At 42.6% G+C, this 17,346-nt stretch overlaps 1 protein-coding gene across 1 annotated transcript in view; it reads left to right on the plus strand.

Annotated features, from left to right (window-relative positions):
- The first annotated feature begins 299 nt into the window (after positions 1-299).
- Positions 300-17,346, plus strand: part of ST8SIA6 (ST8 alpha-N-acetyl-neuraminide alpha-2,8-sialyltransferase 6) — a 46,019-nt gene continuing 28,972 nt past the window's right edge. Inside the window, exons 1-4 of the mRNA XM_075492703.1 lie at positions 300-785; positions 1,068-1,163; positions 9,024-9,122; positions 14,731-14,817. Of these exons, the coding sequence (XP_075348818.1) occupies positions 691-785; positions 1,068-1,163; positions 9,024-9,122; positions 14,731-14,817 (377 nt within the window). The 5' untranslated portion in view covers positions 300-690. The remainder of the gene's footprint in view (positions 786-1,067; positions 1,164-9,023; positions 9,123-14,730; positions 14,818-17,346) is intronic.

Here is a 17,346-nt window from a genome sequence, read left to right on the forward strand (position 1 = left end):
TAAAGCAGCGGCGACCGCGCTGCACCAGCCACGGGGCAGGGCCGGCTGCCCGGGCCTCCCCCGCCGGCTCCTCGCCCGGTAACCCCCGCACGCTGCTCCCGCCGCCCCGCACGGCGCCGCCGCCCGCGCTCCGGCACCGCAGCCCCCGCCGCCCCTCCCAGGGGGAGTTTCGACAGTATTTTAACTCCCCCGCACCTATTTTAACTCCCCCGCACCGCACGGCCGCCGCCCCGCTGCCTTTGCTACCGAGAAACGCCCCGAGCGGCCGCTAGCGAGGGCCGCCCGGGTCCCGCCCTCACGCCGCGCCGGCAGCGAGCGGGGAAAGCGAGGCGGCAGTCCCCTGCCGAGCCGCCCCCCGCACGGCGGCCGCCGCCACCCCGGCAACCTGCCCGGGGAGCGCCGCGCCGCCCGCCCGAGGGGAAAGTTTGGCGGAGAGCGCGGCCTGCCCCCGCCCGGCCCCGCGGCACGGCCGCGCCAGCCCCTGCTGCCCCGGCGGGCCGGGCCCCGAGCGGCGGCCGCGGCGGGAGGGGGGCTGATGGCGGCAGCGGCGCAGGGCTGCGGCCGGCGGAACAGGCGAGGGGCGGGGCAGAGAGACCCTGTGGCTGCCATGGCCGCCTCCCCCTCCCCGCAGCCTCCCTTAAATACTATGGGGCGGCCGTAGCTGCGGCGGGCGCCGCTGCCGAGCGCACCATGCGGGCTGTCATCGCCTTGGCCGCGGCGCTGGGCAGCCTGCTGCTCGGCGGCTGCCTCCTGCGCCTGGGCGGCCAGCAGCCCCTCCGGGCCAGGTAGGGCGGCCGGGGGACCTCGCCCGCTGCGGTGGGGCTGCGGGGCGGGAGAGCCTGGAGCCGGCCGGGGAAGAAGGAGCGGGACGAGGCCAGCCCCGCGCCGCCCGCCGCCGGCAGAGGGGCGCGGCGGAGCCCGGCGCGGTGGCCTCCCGGCGCGGGCTGGGCTCGGCGCGGGCGTTCGCGGCGTGTGAGCGATTCGTGGGGAGGAGACCGGCGCCGCTCACGCCGGGTGATGTTTAATCACTGGTTTTGACAACTTTGTTTTCCCGTCTTGCTTGCCAGGGGCTGGGCGGAGGACGCAGGAGTAGCTGCTGTCACGCCGAAAGTGGTGCGAGCCCTCAGGTCCCCCCTGCCGTCCCTGCCTCAGACCGAGAACAGGTACGGGCTGCCCCCCTTCAGTTACGGGTAGCGTGGGTCCGTGTGGAAGGGAGAGCAGAAATTTGCCTTCGCTCCAATTCATTCTTCCTTTTGTTTTGGCAGCTTAATCAGGGGGAGCGTTAGAGACTTACTAGACTGAGGAAATGAAAATTCGCTTTAACTGTAATAAATTATTTGCTCGTAGGCTCTCTTACTGACAGCTGTCACTCTGCCATTGGTTTTGAACCCAATAAAATGTTGCGTATAGCAGTTTTGTTAACACATGATGCAAAAAGTGCTTGCTGAATGGCATGTTCCAGGTATCTTTTATTCTTCTTTCCAGGAAGGTGGAGCTGGAGCTGCGTAGTATTGTTCTCATTTTTGTCATGTGTATTTAGTTAAAAATACAGATTTGTCCTTTAAAATCCATAGGGTGAAGGCCAGACATATGAAGCCTTTTTCATATTGTGTAGCATCTTACTTCATGGGACCCCTTTTGTTTGATCCCCTGTCTTGATCTTTTGGATCAGTGTAGATCTTTGCTTTACAGCCTGTTATTTTATACTGTGACGTTTAATATGAAAATAGTTGACACAATTAGCTGTAAACAAGTCGTGTCTTACATGCAGGCTTCAATATTAATGACTGTGTTTTTGTGCTCTTGAGTCTTCACACACTGTAGGAAAACTAATAGTGCAGAAGAGGGTGGTGTAATCCACACATGAGGTGTTACTATGTAAGAAGTAGTTTGCAAATATTTTTGCTATTCTCTTTTACTTTATATGGCCTCATTAACATTGCAGTTCCAATGATTATTATATGTTAATATCTATTATGGTCAAAAACACATGATGAAAATTAGAAAGAACCTGGGAATTGAGTCTTTAATGGGAACTGTGATGCCCTGGTTATATTGAAGCCAATGGTGACAATGCAGTTAACCTTACTGAGGCCGCCATTTCACCCGGTCTAGCCGAATTTGAGGTGGAAACAATGTATGCTTTCCCTAAGTGAATGCAGGTGACGTTAGTTGTAGTAACTGTTGCAGTGTCCCCTAACAGTAGGTTTCTTACCTGTTTCTGATGAGAGACCTATGCGTTTCTGATGAAAGACCCTTCTGCTCCCTGCCTCAAAATTTAGAACTTTCACAAGCCGTAAGTTTATAACATCTTTCAAAATTAGAGTGAAACAAAAGGAACAGGAACATTTGCAGAATTCTAACTGCTGTTATGTGCTTCTAGCCTGCTTCTCTTTCCTGTGCTCATTTTTTCCCTTTCTGCTTTTTTTTCCTTCTTTTCCACTCCTTACAATTTATTGGTTTTGCAGTATGTACTCTGTTCTGCTTTGGTTTTTGTAGCTGTCACTCTGTTCTCCTCTCCACTCTGTTTTGTGTTATGTCTGTGGTTTCCCCCACTGCCCTGTCTTCTCATAGTCTTCCGTTTCCCTGCTAGTTTCTGAGCTGCAGTCTCCTGCCACTCAGCTCTGTGTGCTAAACCATGGAGTCAAATTGACTAGAAATGCTGGCAGACAGCACTTCAGAGAACAGAGTCTAGCTACTTCCCATCTGCTGTTAGTACACTCGCAACTGGAGCAAAGAAAGTGGAAGCAACACATACCGAAAAGGGCTGAAAATCCATGGCATGTATGGGTCAGTTTTTAATCCCTGTAATAAGGCAAGTGAGCATGAGATTTTAAATACATGTTTTTCCTTAATCTACTTGGAGGATTTTGGAACCAATTTGGAGCTAGTTTTGATCAACCTGAAACTGTATTTCTTAGTGACTAAGTGACTGCAAAAGTGTGACAAGTAAATTATTCATCAAAAAAAGTTTCATTTCACTCTAGCTCCTATAACCGTAGTGTCTTTGGAGGGATGGCTTGCTGGCTGAATCCAAGAGAGGATGTTCTTTTTCACCTGAGTGACTATGCTCAGTAAGCTGGCCTGACAGGAGTTTGTGGTGTATGTTTGGCATATGAAGAAGGAAAGAGAGCTGCTGGACTGACCAGGAGCTGTTACTTAATCCAGAGAGCAGCTGGACTGGGCAGGGAGCCATGCTAGAGGGGTTTGATCCAGGCAGCAGCTGGACTGGGCCTGGCTGAGGGCCATGCTGGAGAGATTTGATCCAGAGAGCATCTGGACTCATTCAGGAGATTCGGACCAATCCCTCAGTGATGGAGATGGATGGTCTGGTCAATAGGAATTAGATTCCAGTTTGCAGTGGGGTTTTGCTGTGGTATCCATGAGTACAGCAAAAGGACGGAAGAGTCCCTCGTTGATACAGGTTGTACAGGGGTTAGTGAATTTTTGAATCAGATGAGGCTACGTTAGTATGTTGATGCATAAAACTAGGAACAATCTATTGGTGCAGACTTCCCGAAATACAGTTTTCCTAAAGTACCCTGATGGTTTGAATAGCATTGCTGTGTTGTTGACATCTATGTCCTTTCCTGTGTAAGAGTAAGAGGATGTGCATGGATGTTAGGTTAGACTCTGATCTCTTCATCAGTTTGATGCATTTCTCTGGAAAGCTAAGATTTTCTCACCAACTTTGGTGGGAGGATCCAGGAAACGAAAAAGAAAAAAAACTGGGCACTATCCTTCTTGAACTCTAAGTATAAGTAATCTAGATAATATTCAGAATCGCAAGCTAATCTTTCTTCTTATCGTGATTTCCTTTGCTGTTGGAGGCATATTTGTAACCAGACATCTCCTGAAGAATCTCTAAGGCCCTTTTATTCTGTTGCCTTGCAATATTGAAAGTTAATCTCTTCTTTTACTTTGAGTAATTCCTTTAAAAGGATGAAACTGAAGGATGAATGGATGAAAAGCAGGGGATTGGCTCAGACTGTCATAGATATTTAGGCAGCTGTTATGCACAGCAATGTTTAATTAGACGGTGACCAGGCACATAAGTTCCCAAGATCTGTGTCTTAGTAAATAACCTTGAAGATGTGGTTTGTCTGTTACAGGACATTTCTTACCACTTTTTCTTGTTAAGTGTTAGATCATAGAATCATAGAATCATTTATGTTGGAAAATACCTTTAAGATCATTAAGTCCAACTGTTAACGTAGCACTGCCAAGTCCACCACTAAATCATGTCCCTAAGCACCACATCTACACGTCTTTTAAATACCTCCAGGGATGGCGACTCAACCACTTCCCTGGGCAGCCTCTTCCAATGCCTGACAACCCTTTCCGTGGAGAAATTTATCCTAATATCCAATCTAAACCTCCCCTGGTGCAACTTGAGGCCATTTCCTCTTGTCCTGTGGCTTGTTACCTGGGAGAAGAGACCGACCCCCACCTCACTACAACCTCCTTTCAGGTAGTTGTAGAGAGCAATAAGGTCTCCCCTCAGCCTCCTTTTCTCCAGGCTAAACAACCCCAGCTCCCTCAGCCGTTCCTCATCAGACTTCTGCTCCAGACCCTTCACCAGCTTCGTTGCCCTTCTCTGGACACGCTCCAGCACCTCAATGTCCCTCTTGTAGTGGGGGGCCCAAAACTGAACACAGTATTCGAGGTGCAGCCTCACCCATGCCAAGTACAGCTTGTCCATAGTCCTGCTGGCCACACTATTCCTGATACAAGCCAGGATGCTATTGGCCTTCTTGGCCACCTGGGCACACTGCCAGCTTATATTCAGCCGGTGGTTGACCAATGCCCCCAGGTCCTTCTCTGCCTGGCAGCTTTCCAGCCACTCTTCCCCAAGCCTGTAGTGTTGCATGGGGTTGTTGTGATCCAAGTGCAGGACCTTGCACTTGGCCTTGTTGAACCTCATACAATTGGCCTCGGCCCATCGATCCAGCCTGTCTAGATCCCTCTGCAGAGCCTTCCTACCCTCAAACAGATCAACACTCCCACACAACTTGGTGTCGTCTGCAAACTTACTGAGGGTGCACTCGATCCCCTCATCCAGATCATTGATAAAGATATTAAACAGAACTGGCCCCAACACAGAGCCCTGGGGACACCACTTGTGACCGGCCACCAACTGGAGTTAACTCCATTCACCACCACTCTTTGGGCCCGGCCATCCAGCCAGTTCTTTACCCAGCAAAGAGTACACCCGTCCAAGCCATGAGCAGCCAGTTTCTCCAGGAGAATGCTGTGGGAAACGGCATCAAGGGCTTTACTAAAGTCTAGGTGGACGACGTCCACAGCCTTTCCCTCATCCACTCAAACAATGGGACTGCCTCAACAGTGTGACTTACAGTTTTTCTTGGGTTTATTTCACAGCCTACTGTGCCTATTAGTAGGGTTTCTTACCAAAAAAAAAGGCTTTTGTTAGTAAGATTTCTCTAGTAATCCCCAAATTTATTAATGGAAACAGTATCATTTACACCGCAATACTATGGTTCTCTGGCAAATCCTCGTGTCTGTGCCTCATACCATCCTCTCAGTTTTTAAGCTGTAACTGCAAGTACAGCTTAAACTTGCTTAAGCCAACAGTACAACCAAAAGAAGTAGTCTTGCACTTTCCCCACCTTTAGACACTTGGTCCTCCTTCCCTCCTCACCTGTGTTTGTGCTGGCATATTTGTTTGTGTAGTCACAGCATTAATTGCAAAATAGAGGGCTCAGTACTGCTAGTGCTTACCAGGGGAAGGTGACAATAGTAAGAGGAGCTAGGTAGTCTTTGTTATGAGGCCCAGGGTGTGCTATGTTAAGCTTGGGCAGAATTTCTAGCTCCTTTTGTACTGCCCGGGAATATATAACAGATAAATAATACCAGCTCGTACAAGGGAAGTGAAAATAGTTTTCTTAAGCACTATATATATATATACTTTACATACAAATAATAACAAGGCAGCAGTACCCTGAAGAACTGACCACCACTACTGCGTTAGTCTGTGTTGCCATGTTTAAGGCATTCACTTACTATTTCCCTAACTTATTCTCTGGCTTTGCAGGTCCAAGGCAAGCACAGTGTAGAGACTGTTGGGGTACTTGAACAGTGGGAGGAAGTGATTGAGGAGCTATGAGTAAACAAGTTAGTATTAATACAGTGTTCCATAGTGGTGTTTTCTCCAATTCCTCTCTCAGCAGCAGATCTTTATACAGGCCTAGGGAATAAACAACTATACTTAATTAACTATGCTACAGAGACCTGTACATTCTGTCTCCTGTCAAAATATTGCATTCTGGCAGGGAGAAGGGGAAGAAGAGGCAGGCTATTACCACGATTATGTACAGTAGCTTAGTATATTGCACAAATAATTTGCTACAGTTTAGATTAATCAGCACTGGTGGCCACTTCACTAATTTTACTGCTCTCTTAGTATTTTTTTCCTTCATTTCCAAGAGATGCATGCAGATGTATTTTAGGAGCAGATTTTTTCTAACACATGCCTCGTATTAGTTCTGTCGAAATGAATAGGTGTTCAGCTGAAAGCTGCTGCCAGGACACATTTATGTTCTGACAGTGTTGAAAGGTTTCCCAGCCTCTTTCTGTTTACTTGGTCCAAGTGAAACTGCTCTGTCATTCTGTCTATCATGTACTATTGTAACGTCATTTTAGTGTAAGTACTTTATTCTTTTCACTCTACCCACTGTGAGACTCTGAATGCTGCTTGTCATGTTATGTGTCATGTGGTTTATGGATTTTATAAATAAAAAGTATCTGATGTTATGTATATACCAGAAGATCTTCCAAATAATTTCAAAATACAGCTTGTCTTAAAGACCTGATTTAGCATTCCTTAGATAAGCAAAACCTCCATGGGAACTTGAACAAAGATAGTAGGATCAGTCTCTTTCACAGTTGCTGTGATTAATGTTACAAGACAAATTCTTACTCCTGTGGTTTGATAAAGCCATTTTTATAGTCCATTCCACCAAGCATTTAAATTCTGTATTGCCTTACTAATCAAGGTGTTGTGAACCTTAAAAACATCACTATATTCTTCTCATCTGATTAATTTGAAATAGTGTCAAAGATCGCACTTAAGAGCACCCTTCCTAGAGAAGTATGGATTATGGGGTTTTAATAGTATTCAACTAATAGACTATGAGATTCAAATATAATTCCCTCTTCAAGGGAGAGATTAAGACAGAAGGTATTCACAATCTGGATAGTGTTATTCAGTGCCAGTTTGGTAGAAGGATATAAATGAGCAGTATTGCATGCAGAAGTTTTCCTTTTTAGCTGGAGATGCTCAGCTGGAAGAGGGTTCAGAGGTCCTGTGCTGCTTCAGGCAGACAAGAGCAGGAAGCCGTAGAAAAAGTGCAACAACTAGTTCTGCTGGGCACGGAGTGAATAAAGCCAATGAGTGGGATTTTTCCTTATGTTCAGTGTGGACTTAACTCCTGCTGAAATTAGGGGTGAAATTCTTGTTGCTTTCAGTGCTGCCAGACAGTCCAGTTGTGAGCTCTTTTGAAAATCTCACTCCACATTCCTTCAGTTGTTTCCAGCTGATTTTGTGGGAATTCTGGAGGATTGGCCTTTCAGTCCTGGGTATATCTTTATGTTATGGTATAATTCACAGCACTATATTTCCTTTTTCCATCTGGTCGTGTCCCCCCCCCCCCGTTTTTCATGCATTGTATGTCCATCCATTTTCCTACTCTGATAACTGTTTGGGGTTGAGTTTGGTTTTGTTTTTGAAGGGCTTCCGTTTTCTTTCTCAGCCACTCTGTGATTCTGTGACTTGAAATGGCATCTTGCCCAAGTAAGACCTTCAAAATCAGCTTGTCAGAAATCTTGTTGATTGGTGGTCTCCATGCTTTAACAGGTAAAGGCAATGGAGTTTTGGTCCTTGTTAGTAAAAGGAATGATGGTTCACAAGCAGAGCGCATTGTGTACAAAGCAGGAAGACCCTTTCTCTTTGTGTACGGGTGCCTCTGTACAGAGATGGCTTGGTTGTTCTGTGTTTCTAAGAACAGCACGGGTTCTGTTCACTGCTGCAGCTCACACCCAGGAGTGAATGACACAGCATCTGTCTTCTGTATTTCTAGTTCTGGTTTGGGCAAATAGGTTGCAGTGTCCAAGTGCTCCATAAGTAGTGAATTGGTGGAAGGAACCCAAAAGGAAGGGGGGGGGGGGGGGGAAGATTGTGAGGAGCAAGAACAATAAAAATGCTGGAGGAAAAAACTTTGTGATAGATGACAATACACACAGCAGAAGGTTGATGACGCAAGAGGGTGATTGTATGAGATGGAACCTAGATACAGGGTCAACTGAGGTGAATGGAATAAGACCTTGGTATTTCAGTAATTTACTAATTTACAGCTTAATCATCTACCGGGAGTGCCAGAGCAAGAGGACCACACAGGAGTTTGGTGAAAATAAGACAACAGGAATTAAAGATCACTGTCTGGCACTTGCCTTGGTTCCTTTTACAAATATGTATTCTCACTGTGTAAATAAAGAATAAACAAGGGAGGAAGTATTAAGCTCAAGTCGATAAGTTAAGGTTCAAGTAAAAAGATCCACTTCACCTGTGGTGTTTCCTGTATATGTTATACTGGCTCTGAATATTGCATTTGATCAACAACTTTAGGAAATCACATCTGCTAAATATTTTAATGGTAAATATTTTAAATATCTTCAAAACATAATGTTCAAGAGGATTCCCATTTCAATTCTTTTTTTAAAATTACATTTTCTGATTACAGTGTAAAGCAGAAAATATAATTCAGACTATGAAATAGGGTTACTTCAAAGACTCAAATATTTTATAGTCATTAGCAGAAAACTCCCCATTTATACAAGAGCTTCACAACACAAGTCAATAAGATTTCTTTGGTAATGTTTTCAGCTAAATCAACTCTTATTAATCTTATTGTCATAGCAAAGTAAATGTGACAGCATTGTCAGAATATGTTCTCTTTTAAAGTTTGTTGCTTTTTCTCCCCCCCCCCCCCCCCCCCCCCCAACAGAACAACTGTTAATAAAAATGGAATTTACCAGTTTGAACAGGCTTCAAAATGTAAGGCAATTCAGGACAACATTTTGTCATCATCTATCAAGAAGAAAAGGTAGGTGTTTGCTGTGCTTTCTGCTTTGTTTGTTTCTGCTTTGTTTGCCTAAGAAGGGTAGAAGATTGTCCCTTTTACATAATTCTCGATGATATTAGTGTGAAGCTATACAACAGGAAACTGAAATTGTTCAACCAATGTTTGCCTGCATTTTTTCTTTCACATTAGATTTTATTTCACATATTAGATTTATTAGAGGTTGGATTTTTTTTTTAATTTTCACAATGTAAGTCAACAAGATTTCTCCTTGCCAGTTAGCAACTTTTTATTCTAAGATATTCACAAAAAGGTAGAACAGAATCTGTGAGGTATAACTTCATTCTTGAGTGTCTTTTTCCTGATTGGTGAATGCTCCTACTATGAGCAACCTCAGTTAATGGATTCTTTTCAGCATATTCACTAGAGTAAATATAGAAACGTACTAGTATAAAAACTTGCTAATTAATTGCACTCATTATAATAACTAGTCCACAGGAAACTACTTACTCAATTTTAGATACATTGATAAAGCACCCCACATTAATTCTGGGTTTCAACTTGCTGTTCTGCCTTTTTCTGACATGGAAAAAAATATTTGATATCAGACCTGCTCAAATTCCTTGCCACTTGCTAAAGTGAAAATGAGAGAAGCACCCCGTTGCTTTTGACATGTAACATTTTGCCTGTATGGGTGCACCAATAAATAAAACATTGTAAATAAGAAAGGCTTCCCATTAGGACCAAGTTCCAGCTTAAAATTAATTATGTGCCATGGTGTCTTTAAAATTGGAAGCTCCCCCCCCCCCATTTGTGAAGAGAAGAGAAATGGAATGAGAAACAAAAGCTCTGCTAAAAATAATTATGTGCCTTTCCCCATTCAAAGGACTGGAGAAGTCAAATTTTTCCTTAATACAGAAACAACATTAAATCATGATTTTAAAACTTGTCCTGTCTTTTCTGTGCCCTCCTCACTTTCTCATTGCGTTTTGAGATCTTTCACCTATTTTTAAGTCACCATATTCCCAGCATTCTGTCTTTACTCTTTTAATTATTTCTTTTTTTTTTTCTCCTCTATAACCTCTTCTCCCATCAATATTCCACCTCATCAGCAATGCTATCATTGAAGTTTTTTTGAAAGGTGGTAGACCACTATGTTACTGAAGTGCTGCTAGTGAGAGCTGAAACGGAGATTGGCAAACAGAGGTCAAAGAGTTGACTGAAGAATTGAGTGATTAACACCAAGAGAAGGACAACCAGTCACTGTATTTCTTCCAAAATCCAGTTATAGCAATATAAATGCTGTTATTTATCCCGTATGTTACAAAGTTGTACAGGCTGCAGGAATGCAGACATGCTCTTCATACCTAGAACATTTTGGAGCTGAGATTGTAGGAGAAGCTTTAGGAATTGTGAGACCTTTATTCTGTGGCTAAAGAGAAAGGAGCTGCACCATTTAACGAGGCAGAAGGTGAATTGGGCAGGTAGGAAGAGAAACTGAGCTTGGAACAAAGAAGCAAGGGATTGCTTTGTGCCATGAATATGGCAACTCATTGCCCTTTATTGAGAGGAGCTGCAGGGATCTTTGTTGCTTTTTCAAGGTGTGACCCACAGGCAAGGTATATAAATGCCTTATATTGGAGGTCTAGACTTTCAGGGACATTCTGGACACTCTTGCCTCTTAAGTTGGCAGAAAGGGAAAAAAATTACTAGTTTAAAGCTTGTCAAATGATTTGATAGTAAAAAAGGCTATGTAAGTGGGAAGTTATTATTATAGCAGGTATGTGCTGGAGGTGATAAAGAGCCTGAAATGCTGAGTTTTGCTGGCAGTTTTCCATTTTTATTCTAGAGCAAGCCCTGTGCGCACTCTCCTGAGGGCTTTAAAAACTGATAGTTGTTTTGGTAGTATTAAAGTGTCCAAAGGCAAAAGGGATCTTCCTTTTCTCTTGCGTTTCCTGCTGTTGTTTTTCTTTTTATTTGTTTGTTTCTTGAACATAAGCTGCCAAGTAGGAATATCTCCTTTTTTCACTCCTGCTGCTCAATTTTCTTTCTAATTCAAATAGCTTTTTTTCAAGTAGGTGTTAGTTTTAGCAAGTAACCAGTGGGGCTGCATCTGTCTCTCTGTTCTGACAGTTTACCTATTGTCTCCCTACTATCTCAACACTTCTGTCCTTGCTGTTGTCCTTTAGATATCTGCCAAAAATTAGAAGATACTTATACTTTGTCGGTGCCTCAACTGTGCATAATAATTCCACCTTAGCCACTGCAGTTAACGTAGAAGGTCACTGTGTACCTGACAACTTCTATAGGCAAAAAACCCCTTCCAGGTGTTATTTGTCAGCAAGGCTCATACAGTATAAGTGGATTTCCTACAACAGCAAGTTATTATAATGGTTGTGGTGCAGGTGGCAGACAAAAACAGGCCAAAATGTGTTTCATTCGCTATTCTCAGCACTGTAATTATTGTCTTGTCCGTGTATTTTTATAGTTCAATTTACCTGAGCTTTTTAATCTTAATAATAAAACCCTTTTAACATCAGTGAATATGTGTGGTAAGCTCCTAGGTGCCAGTGGAAATATATGTATTGTCCCAGCTCTTTAAAATGGAACAGTGGAGAAGGGGACTGTCTGGGTTACAGCAGAGCCATGAAATGATATTCCGATGGCCTTCTGGACTGACTCCATTGGAGGAGTGAGTCCCCAAGGCTCCTTTAAAGCAGGAAATGCTAAAATAGGCTTTCTGAGAGGAAAACAAAGCTTTCTGGGCTGTAAACCCAGCTGCAGCAAATCCCAGAGCTTCACTTTGAGTCTTTAAAGAAATTAATCTATGGGAATATTGTCTGTATTCAAGTAGAGTTCATTTCACGGAAGCCTTATATCGGTGTGAGCAGATGTGGCGGCCGCCTTGCGGAGCTGCCGCAGTCGGGAGCTCCTGTCCCCCAGGACATGCCGCTGGGTTGTCTCTGCCACTTGTGGTGCCGTGCCAGCGCTGGCGAAGATGAGTTCTGACAGTCCGTAGTGTCTTTGTAAGTCTCAAGAGGAGCACAACTGGATGCACAGGTGGAGCAGAGGTGGTGGTGTACCTTGTAAGGACCTGTCAGTGGTGATTTTCTGGGTAAGCGGGTGAGCTTAGACACCTCTGAGCAAGAGTGATTCCACCCAGTAGAGCAGTGGAAAGGCAGCAATGTCCTTGCATTGTAATTGGTGTTTTTACCCTAAGTGCAGCTTCTGTTACATGTATAAGAAGGTCCTTACAGTTTCTGACAGCGACTGCCCGTGTTTCTCATGAGGCCTCAGCACTAGCATTACGGATGATGCTTTGATTTTTCTCCTTACCAAATGTTTCCCTGTGACTTGCTAATAACTTGTCAGTCCATGAGATTTCTTTCTGAGCTGATGGTAATTTTTCTTTTCATTTCTGACTGATCTTCGTCTTATCAATGTCTTTAGGCTAGAATTTGCTTTTTCTAGATTTTTTTCTCCTAGGTAATGATAGCCTAAATAACTCTTCATGCCCTGTTATCCTATTAATTTTTGGAATTTTTCCGTAAGTCCCAGCATCTGAGAGTTATTTATTGTTTAGCCTTAAGGAATAAAACTACCTGAGTGATTCAACATCAGCATAGGCTATTTCGGTCCTGTGCTTCTATCCCATCCTCCCCGCACATGCACTCCCTGTTTTGCCCTGTGCTGGTACTGACACTTGTCTGACCCCACAGTGAGCCAATTTAGGTAGCAGCTTCAGCAAGAAAGTAGTTCCATTTTCTCTGGCTGCAGTTCCAAGGCTGCTAATACAACATACCAGCAGGCAGCTGCCAAAATAGGAAGGCCTTGTTCCCAGTTTCTCCACTCCCATCACTCCTTGCTTATACTGGCTGTGGTGTTCGATGGAATCTTTACTGATCTGCTTTAACACACTAAAGAAAAAGAAAATGTATATGCGTATTTTTTTCTTTCTGTTTTTTTTTTTTTTTTTGCCATGGTAGTGAATTAAAGTGGCCTATGAAGGCATTTGACAGGTGCAAAAGCTGGCAAAAACAAAACAGAGGTGGAGTCAAGTAAGTACCAGCAGTGGCACAAGGGAGAGAACAGGTTTGGAGTTGAACTGGAAGGAGGAAGAACGTCCTGCACCAGGTCAGATCAGCTACAGCTGCAGCGTAACTAGCTTTGCTCTTCTCCCACTTCTGCCCATTCATTCCTGCTCTTTTGAGTTGTGCAAGGGCTCAGTAAAATCAGTTTAGTCACAATCATCTGGTTTCTTTAAGAGTTTGCTAAGTCTGGAGAATGAAAATCGTGCATGTTGTCACACACACAAACTTGAGCCAAAGACTGATTCTAATGCAGAATTCCTCTGAAAAGTTTAATTTCTTTTTCCATGTGGAAATGGGACATGATTTTACTTGGGGGTAGATAAACAAGTTAACTTTAGCAGTTGCAGTACTTTTATGAAGCAAACAAAACCAGGGATCTGTTTTTTTCAAATGTTTACCATAAAGCTGCAGTACCAAAAGCATGTTGTACACAGAGAGAGAAGAAAGCTTTCGGGTTGTTGACCTCTGCTGTTGCAAGCCACCGCAGCCTTTTTAATATTCCTTTTTATCAATTCTCATGCTCCATTTAAAAAAAAGTGAGGTTTCTTGCCATCCCAACTCTTGTAAAACTGTTCCAAATACACACTTCTAAGTTCCAGCTTAAATAAACTCATGATCATTTGGTTTTGGGCCAATGCTAAGCCATTTTTACTAAAATAATACAAAGTAGACCTTTTCTGGAGACATGAGTCCCATAGAATTTGTGGTCATGGCATTCATGTCATCTCCTCTTCCCATTTCCCCAATCCTCCTTATAAGTCAGAGTTACTGTTTTTAAAAAATCTATATTAGGATCCAAGCACAAATGGGAGAAGTATTAACATTGAACCTATAAAGGAGGAAATGTCACCATTCTTTTGACTTACATGTTCTGAAGTATTTCACATATGAACAAATTTAAATCTCTTGAAAGGGTTTAAAAGGAGCAGAAAGCTCTTTGGTTACATGTACCAACGTAACCAAAGTGCTGGTTGATGTAAAACAACAGATTGTTTTATTTAAGAGATAATTTGAAGGAAAACTTACATCTGTAAATATTGGTCTGTGGTCTTAGATGATTGAATTGAGCTTTGGTGCTCTATAAGGTAAATGAAAGAAAAGGCATAAGAAGTGTAATGTTTCATCTTGGCTTGCAAGAGCCATATTTCAAAACATATTTGAGGTTTAAAGCACGAACTACAAGAAGGAGATTTTTTGTATTATTTTGGACTTTTGCACTTGAGGTGATTTCTAATAACTTCAAGATATTTATGGTCAAATATTTAAGTCTTAAACCAGTGTACTTTTGAAAGTTTCTGAAAAGAAAAGTTCATTAGGACATCACTATTAAGAAGCAATGTTTAATAGGTCATGCTAATTAAATGAGGATAGTACTGTTACAAATTACAAAAATAAAATAGGTCACGGAGTTCTAAAAGCAATCTATTATATATGCACCATGCACATTATTATTAATACATGCATCATTTGAATGTTTTAGAAACTGTTTCTAAATATACATACATATATATTCTAGTGTTTGATGATGTTGCCTTTTTTAGATATTCAGAAGATTATTATCTTCACATAGTCACAAAACTGCAGAACTGCACCTGGATAAGGAGACCAGAAGAATCTACAAAATTCAGGTAATTTTCATTGTCTCATTTAGAAAAACTGTTTACTCTAGATTCATCTAACAAGCCATAAATTTAAATCTCTTTTGAAAAGCTAATTTTATATTGCTTTTAGACTGCATTCATAGCTATAGATTTCTATTAATCTTTTGATGCTGGGGCTCTTCTTGTTTATTTGAATTGAACTGTGCAAACTGAGTAGGATAAAAGAACTACACAAATGAAGTAATTTTACCTGTCTCCACTATAATGAATAGTTAACTAACTTAAGTAGAATAGATTAAAATATTCCTGACACAAGTATTAACACAGTATTAAAAAAAAAATCAGTAATGTGATTTTGTCCATCTGAACTGGCATTCTGGTGAAAGACTGTGTAATGAAGCAGTGTATTTCTTACCCCAAGACTATTGCTTCTATTACAGAAGTGCCCAAGGCACTCATTAAGTTTGATGCTGCATGTTATGGCCCCTGAGCATGTAAGCACGTGATTACATCTGTCCTTGTTTGGGATGGCACATAAGTACATGCTCAGCAGGGACAGTGATCCCTGAAAAGCTTCCACTCTCATTTGGAAATGCATCATGCTGGGTTTAGAGAACAGCTTCACTGTGCCAACCCTATTTTCTCCAGGGGGAAATGCTCTCTTGAATTACATTATTACATGGATCAGAATTAAAGATTCTGTCATGATCATTAAAAATAAATAAACTGAGCTACCTTCCAACTCTTTGGAGTTAACTAGCATTGAAAACTTAATATCCACATGCTCAGTGTGATACCCTTGGAAGAAGTAGGGTTTTTTGGGGGTAAAGCTTTTTGTGCAACATAAATTGCTGTTTGCTGTGTATCATAACTGACTAATGGTGTTTCCCAAAGCTCAGGTGGAGAATACACAGAGTTAAGGTAACACAGAGTTAAGAAACTTCAAATTAACTCAGGCAGGCTTTAGCTGTGCGCAGAGATATGAGAGCATGATAAGGAGCTGTAGAAGCAGCCCATTCTGTTTCAGAACAGGCAGGTGTCTTCTACAGAGTTGACAAGAGGTGAAGCTGCTCTCATCTGCTTTTCACCCTGCTACATTTAGGGTTTTTGTTTTCCAATCTTTTTTTAACTTATCTTCCTTCTGAACAGACGAGCCACCACCTACCAGAAATTTGCCACTGCTGCTGTGCTAGGTGTACAAGTCAGTGGCAGAGTAACCACTCCTTGTTCCAGCTTGACTTCTTCATTTATTGCTTCTGCATTCTCCCTTCCACTGGGCCAACTTCTTCTACACCTTCTAGGCCTATGGGAATCAGACATGACACCGTCTATCTAAACTGTCATGTGAGATTGTTGGACTTTAAGTACAAGATGCTTACTGTTCCTCTTGCGGTCTTTGCCTTCCAGCAAGGAGTGTGGGTCATAAGTAGTCAAGGTGGGTTATACAACCAATGATCAGACTGGAAATATTCAAAAGTGAAGACTGTGGGGTGCACTAGGCATCTTAGAAAATGTGGACTGTATGTACATTGAGGTGAGCTTGCTAGCTTTAACTTAGCTCAAATACCAAGCAAAAAAAATCTTTTGAAACCCATGGTTCAGCACAGGCTGGACAAACTCTTGTTACTTAATTTACATTCAAGGGCTGTGCTGTTATGGGTTCACTGCTTTTTAACATCCAAACTAGCTAGAGTATTAGCTAGTTCATAGGTTTACAACCCATACTGCAATTCAGATGATAGTACTGTATATTCTTCTGTCCCTAGGAAATTTGATCTGCTTTGGTATCATCCAAAAATTCCATTGATATGACAAAGGACTGATATACTTTTGTTTAGGGCATTGTGGATGATTATTTTACAAAAGATATGTGCTTTTGCGTAAGTCATTTCTTTCTTTTTCCATTCTCTCAAACTCCTCTTCTCTCTGTTGTTTTCTGGAAACAGGACATTAAAACTTTACAGTTGTCCTTGCTCCCAGACCATACTGGAGACTTTCAAGGCTCTTAGCAGTTGGTCAATAGAGGCTTTAAAAAAAAGATTAAAAAAAGAGAGAAAACCAAATTCAGTGTAAAATTCACTGACTAAATCTGCATACACTCCATGCTCGCAGCACTCCCAAACTTATTTATCAGACTTAAGCACAAGAGCCTGGAACTAGCTTTGCGAGGACAGCCTAGCTGAGAAATGATGCATTGACATCTAGAAATGTGGTGAAATAAATGAATTAATAATCCCTTGGCAGTGCATCTCTTCCTTTTTCTAACTTTGCCTGGTGTCAGTAATGCATAATAATTGTGTAATACAAATATTATTCAGTTCTAAAAATCTCATTAAGTTGGTAGATAAACACACCCATTTTGCAGAAGAGGAAATTAATCTCAGAGCCGCTGTGCAGCAGGAATTGGGTAATACAGCTAGCCACCTTCAGGAGGAGAGCTTGAAGCTGCCTGCGTTGTATTATTCACCTGCCAGTGCCACCAGAAGTCTGCCTGCTGACTAGACTGCAGAGAAGCTGCTTGACTTCTTTCCCTGTTTGCCCATCTGTTAAATGGAG

This window comes from Mycteria americana, chromosome 2 (assembly GCF_035582795.1).
Source record: "Mycteria americana isolate JAX WOST 10 ecotype Jacksonville Zoo and Gardens chromosome 2, USCA_MyAme_1.0, whole genome shotgun sequence".
In the NCBI taxonomy this organism is placed as follows: Eukaryota; Metazoa; Chordata; class Aves; order Ciconiiformes; family Ciconiidae; genus Mycteria; species Mycteria americana.